Source organism: Cyprinus carpio, chromosome A10 (assembly GCF_018340385.1).
Source record: "Cyprinus carpio isolate SPL01 chromosome A10, ASM1834038v1, whole genome shotgun sequence".
Lineage (NCBI taxonomy): Eukaryota > Metazoa > Chordata > Actinopteri > Cypriniformes > Cyprinidae > Cyprinus > Cyprinus carpio.
In genome coordinates, this window is record NC_056581.1 from 9,828,039 (window position 1) to 9,834,814 (window position 6,776).

A 6,776-nucleotide genomic window follows, 5' to 3' on the forward strand; every position below is an offset into this window, starting at 1 on the left:
ATTTATATTTATTCATTTAGCAGACACTAAATTAGCATCTGAATTAGGTGCTGCTTATTATTATTATTATTATTATTTAATACCAACATTTTGCAAATAATAATAATAATCGCTAGAACCTGATAATTTCCAAGCCTGGAAAGCACAAATTATATTTCAAATATGAAATATATATTAATAGTATATTCATATTATTTCAAACAACACAGCAGGTTTTACAGTGTGTAAAGCTGACAGACATTAATCATTTATAATATTACATTTCGTAACAAAAACTTTATATATTAAAACTCAACACAACAAACCAAATTTAGTTGGTAGTTTTATACTTTAAAACAAAAATTCTTTAACAAAAAATTTTTTTTTCTACCAAATTTTTTTTTTCAGTGGTTAATTATGCGTCTATAGGAACAAAACATTTTTTCAGTGGTTAAGTATGCATTCCTATTGTGTATGCGCTAAACAATGTAGCTTGTGCGTCTATAGGAACACAAGTACTGGCAGATACGTAGAAATATCAACTGACTGATGTGCCCAGTCCTCCAAAATAATTTTTTCACTGCTAAGCCTCCAAACAAAGTAAACTGATCAATGCTTATTTATAATTTACGTATCTTGACATGATTTTGTCAAGATGAGAATGTATATGAAAATCCCACCACACAGGACAGACAGTCAATCGCAGGTCAGAGCTTATTGGCTGAATTGCTCATGAATCAGATCAGAGACTAATGAAAACCTGCCACACATAGAAAAAGCATAGACAACTTTAAAACACTATAAAGATGCACCCTAAATCTTATGCTTTATAAAATACAATCGTACATACATTATAAATCTACACTAAATGTTGGTCTATACAAAACAAAAATGTATTGCACATCAGCCCAAACTTTAGAAATTTGCAAGGCAGCAACGTATTCCTCAAACATTCCAGCTCTTGGTATATAAACTTCTGCAATTAATTTAATGCATACAATGAATTAATTCAGTTTTAGTTTAGTTTAACATTTGAATAGAGTTTAAAGACTCTATTCAAACCATTATTTTCAATATCTAATCCTTAATTTCTAAATTTCGTTTAATGCCAGAGATGATATCATTGTTATATTTGCATACTGAATTGGATTGGTCATCTTTCTTACATCTATTTGCATACTGAATTGTGATTGGTCTTGTCTTTTATAGATACCCTCTAAGTATTGAGTCTTTTTGCAGATGACACAGAATCAAAGCCTAAACATAAACACACCTAAAATTTTAATACTGTTTTGTTGCTGCCTTGCAAGTGACTTATAAAAAATATTTACTCTTTTACAAAATTTCCCTTTAGAACTCTTAAGTTCTGTTCCCTTCCAAAACCACCATTAGCATCTACTGCATTTCAGCAAAAAAATGCATATTTCGTGGCAGAGACTCAAAATGCTGAAAATATACTTTGGCTTGAACAGATTACCCACATGTGTTGGTATGAGGAAATGTAAAGAAACACACAGGGGAACCATGAGGTATCCAAACTCCCTTTGATTTGATTTTAAACTACAGGTGGGTCATCTGAGGCTTCAGTCTCGTCTTCTGATAAGAGTGCTTGACTTTCATTAGAATCCACTGAATGGAAACACCTAAATATGCTGGAGTGGGACACAAAGTCAGAATGAATCAACATTCTTCGCCACACACACTCATGTACAAGAAATACAAGCAGATGCAAAAAGTGAAAGAGGAAATGTAAGCCTTAGCTGGCATTTAAAAATGAGGAACTATAGCCAATTAAATCAAAATAGACCGCAGAACCATGTCAGTTAAAATTAGGAATAACTGGTTCTAAGACCTACAGGTTTCTGCTTTAAAAACACTAATAATTTAATAGCACTGTTAAATATAATCTTTTTCAAATATCAAAATAAATCTATTTTATGATATGATGAAATTCAATTATTTTATTTATTAATTTAGATGAAATTATTATTTTTTTATTCCTATTTACGAAGCCTCTCTAAAACACATTAATCTGATATAATAATAATACATTTCATTTATAATGTGCTATATAAGTGCTATATACAGTCAGCACTCGGTTTAAATGCGAGGTTTAGACATTTCAGCATTCTAAAGATCAATAACTGGTTATGTTTCAGTGCAACTCTTACCCTAATAGACTTATGGGTATGATACAGAGTCCAGAACCCAGTAGGAAGATAAAGCCAGGACACCATGCCACAGTGGCCGCGTAGATTCTGCTAAAAACTGCAGAGGACCCGTTAGTGCTTAGGTTTTCTGTAAAAGCCACACAGGCAAAAAGCGCTCCTGAGGACACAAAGGGTAAACAAAGAAAGGTCTGATATGATTGTCTTTTCAAAAGGAGGAATGCATACATACAGGGTGAAAGTGCCAACAATAATAATAATAAAAAAAATTAAATTCCTTAAAATGTAAAACCACTTCGAAAGGATCCCTGTAAAGTGCACAGTCACACAAAAACACACTCTTGAGCAGAGGAGAGCTCTTATGACCAACAGCTTGCTGAATAATAAGTTTTGCTTTGGAACAGTGATTTTCAGAGAGCCACTCACCCTGCTCAGACTTTGAGACGACCTTTGACATCATCGAACGCAGGACAGGGAACGGCATAATGGCAAACATAGCAGGAATCCTCACTGTAAGCAAACACATCAATACTCACATTAACTAAATAAACAAGGCCTCCAGAATTATAGGAAGTTTCCCCTATTTTAAATAGCTACAAATTTAGAGCTCACTATGACTTTTATAACCCTTTAGTACAATTACCAGCGCAACTGTGTTCAGTTATTTAAGACGATAATTAAGCAAACATTATTGTAGTATTACTGTACACATAATAAGTACATAAAAATGTGATAAGATGTGCAGTGGCTGCAATCTAGGATCAGCTGCTGTTTGCTCTTAATTAATTTTATATCTTCACCATAAAATAAAATATACAGTGCACCATATATACCAACAGATATTAAAAGCAAAGAAAAGACCCACATATACAATTAATTTGACTGTGATGGATTGTAAAAATTGTAAATGTGATTTATTAATTATTCATAAATTGTTTATCTATTCGCTCTTTTCTTTAAAAAAAAAAAAAAAGGCAAACCTCTTAAAAATATAAAAATTCTGGACAATACAATAAGTTATTTCATGTTATAGTCAATATATAAAATGGATATTAAAATTTTGTCTAAATTAACTGAACAATATCATCTAAACTAACTTGTTTTTAATGCTACAAGTGAATTTAGGATAATGTAGAAAACGAAAAATGTATATTAATTTTGCGATTTATAAAATCATGTATGACTATTGTACAGTACATCCAGAGTCATTTATAATATGGTAAATGTGTACCCTATTTATTAAAATAAAATAGTAATAAACAGTATATAAAAATGATTTTTCTAAAATGATTTTTGGACTGTGTGTGTTCATGCTCACCGAGGAACATCATGAGCGTGGTCTTTGCGAAGGCTGTCATGAACATGCTTATAGCGACTGACAGCATCCCGATGAAGGCGATGGCAATGTTAGGCAGACAGAGGGAGAACAAATACACACCGACAAAACTAGTGATAAAGATGGAGGTGCTGGCCGCAGCGCCATAGCCGACGAGGATCTCGCTCCAGCACAGCGGCTCATTGAGTTCGTAAAGTGTGATCATGGACAGACCCCCCGTATTAACAAAAGATAAGGAGGAGAAAGTGACAATCAACAGCACAAGAACCCATTTTCTTTGACTACTGCCTCCCACAAACAAGTTGCAGATACCACGAGCTAGTTCCTGCATGGCCTGACAACAAGCCACAGTCTCTGACTGGTCAATCACCCTGGTTTCTTCCAGAATGAAGACAGCGTAAATTAAGTTAACCGCCTGAAATATAGCGGATGTAAAGAAAGGCCAGTTGAACCCGACTGCATGCAGGAAGTAGCCCGTGGAGATTGACGCCACACCGGCCAACAAGCCGATCATCATGTCCACCACAGCCATGCGAAGGGTCTTCTGCTTGCTGTCCTCACACAAATCGGCCACATAGGAGAAGCAGCCACCTAGCATGGTACCGATACCCCCAAAGAGGGCACTTACGAAACTGGCGGCAATGAGAAGGTAGAGGTTGAGCTCGAAGAAGGACACCGCCAGGAATGAAAGCGTGTAGACCAGAGACCCAATGAGGGGCATAATAATAGTGATCTTTCGGCCGCGCTGATCGCTGTAGGCCACCAGGAGGAGGGTCACTATGAGACTGGGGATCATGGAAGACAAATCACTGTACATGGAGAACAGAGAAGCTGCTTTCTGTACCTCCTGAAAAATAGAGCAAAATAAATTAAACAGATGTGCATAACAAAACTGTGGCTGCATATGTATCTTATGACGTTTGTTGCAATTCCTGGTACAAATGAGAAAAAAAAGAAAGAGGAAATGAAACACAGATGTGACCAAAACTATACTACTACGGAGTGCTATCTAAAGCCTAACAGGGGTGATCAATACTGACTGTATATTATTCCATTTATTACACACTCCCTAAGTAGATCATACAAACATAGAAATTAAATATTGATTTTATGAGTTATAATGTTTACTTATTAAGTATTTACTTATTTATTAGTGTTCTGTCTTTCTAGAGACAGAACACCAGCACAGGAAACATGATTTCCCGGATGAATGGTCTGTTAAATAATCTTGCCATAGACAAAAATCATCATTTTGAAATGTTTATGCTATCTGAGAAATATATGCAGCTGAGTTCAGCAATGGACTAATCAGAATCAAGTACTCCAGAGAATTAACTGCACACATTTACAATAGATACTGAAATTAATTTAATTTATTAGCTTTGAATTGATTATCTAATTTTTATTTTTGATCCTTTGCCACATTTAAAATGTATGAATGTCACTGGATAACAATTGGTAACAAAAATAACAATAGGATAATATCAAATCAAATGTATTTATAAGAAAGATAGCACAAGCATACTTTTCAAGCTAAACATTACAAAAAGTCACGTTATGCAGTGATCATGCATTATTTGTTAATTTCATAAACTGACGACATGTGAGGTTTTAGTTTACATTGACTTATTATATTTCTGTAATATTTTGTAGCCTACTTGACTCTTGATTTTTTTTTTCTTTGGGCTATTGCTTATACACTGAAAAAAGTGTTTCATACATCCAATTTAAAAAATTTAGGGTAATGATTCACATCTATATTTTTTAACTTGAGCCAATGAAAAACAAATAACTTCGCCAAAGGGCAAGTTATTTATTTTTCATTGGCTCAAGTAAAATAAAGTATAGATGTGAATCATTACCCTGTTTTTTTTTTTTTTTTTTTTTTTTTTTTAAATTGGATGAATGAAACACTTTTTCAGTGTAATTTGCTTCTCTGTTCTTATTTCTAATAAACAAATATAGAAAAATAACACCTTATTTAAAAGATGTGTGGCAGAATTTGGTAAGACACAAAAATATACCAGCTTTCTGCTTTTTTTCTGCCATGTATTGTAAATTTAGTGTCATACATAATAAGCCTATTAGGTAAATATGGTATATATATATAGTAAATCTTAATAAAAAAAATCAAAAAATGTTCAACAAAATACTGGAAATTATTGTCAAAGATATTTTGATCAAACAATAAATAAATAAATAAATAAAAAACTTGTGTTGCCAGACATTACAAGAAAAATACACACACACACAAAAATGTTTTCTGGAAATAAGCACAAACACCAAAACCTGAGAATACCTATATATTTTTTTACATCAGATTTTATCTTTGGAGGAAAAAAACACTTAAAAAGTGGACATGACAACACTAATGCGGTTAATGCGATGAACCTTTGGTTACTCAGATAGACACCTGTGTGAACTTGAGAGGAACTGATGAATACGACCACTAAAAATATATAACCGTCTGTTTAAAACTAAGCAAATATAGGATGTAGATGTGTTTGTGTCATATGACACACGTAGGCATTACTCACATCTTGCTGTCGGCTGTGGCTGGTGTTGTTGAAGGCGCACTGGGAAGTGTTTTCGGACACGGGGTAAGATGAGTTTGTGATCTCCAGCCACAATCTGCGGTACACGTACTGCTGCACGAGCGGATACACCATAAAACTGGCAAACGCATAAATCGCTACGATCGGCTCAATTAAGTACAGTCTCTTCATAGTGTCGAGGAGGAAAGTGTGTGCTGCAAAGCCGAGAGAAAAACAGACAATTACATAAGTCCGCATGATAAGACTAATTGTAGACCTGCATAATTAGTTAACGCCAACATCAAAATTCAAGACGAAACTTTTATCATGACAGCTCAAATAAGTCTCACTGCTGATCACCTTGGACAGCTACCGGTCCGCTTACAGCGCACTTGTACAAACAACGCAAACAGATCGCAGACTTACTTCTTTATTCACAAGAATACATCAGAAACTCCTCTCTGCCGCTGAGACTCTTCTGTAATCAGTTTGACAGTTGAACAGTGTTCTCTGTTTTGTTTATGAAACATGACTGATCGCAACCCCTTATGAAACGCTGGCTTCCTGCCCTTGAGAAGCTGATTGGTCAGTTGAATTTAAGGTGTAAGGTCATTGGTTGGTGAGGCTGTCAATCATTTCAAATGGGCGGGTTGAGTTGTGAAATTGCTATGAGCTGATGAGCATCGCAATCTGGGGCGTATGAGCATCGGGGGGTGGTAATTGATACATCAAAAGGTGCAAAACCAACACTAAAACAAT

General features: G+C 34.6%; 1 protein-coding gene across 1 annotated transcript; it reads right to left on the minus strand.

The window, feature by feature from the left end:
- Window positions 1–753: 753 nt before the first annotated feature.
- LOC109097999 (solute carrier family 46 member 3-like) lies at window positions 754–6,251 on the minus strand. The gene is made up of 5 exons (XM_019111632.2): window positions 6,021–6,251; window positions 3,466–4,330; window positions 2,574–2,657; window positions 2,151–2,307; window positions 754–1,631 (listed from the first exon to the last, which is right to left on the minus strand). The coding sequence occupies exons 1-5, from the start codon at window positions 6,207–6,209 to the stop codon at window positions 1,535–1,537; spliced, it is 1,392 nt and encodes a 463-aa protein (XP_018967177.1). The 5' UTR covers window positions 6,210–6,251; the 3' UTR covers window positions 754–1,534.
- Between the last annotated feature and the right edge of the window lie 525 nt (window positions 6,252–6,776).

Bases quoted from the DNA above. Each gene is read 5' to 3' on its own strand.
- LOC109097999 (XM_019111632.2), bottom strand. From the start codon at position 6,209: ATGAAGAGACTGTACTTAATTGAGCCGATCGTAGCGATTTATGCGTTT. The intron at 4,331-6,020 runs GTGAGTAATGCC...TCTATTTTTCAG, and splicing joins GCCACAGCCGACAGCAAGAT to GAGGTACAGAAAGCAGCTTC. The intron at 2,308-2,573 runs GTGAGTGGCTCT...TTGTGTCCTCAG, and splicing joins CGTCTCAAAGTCTGAGCAGG to GAGCGCTTTTTGCCTGTGTG.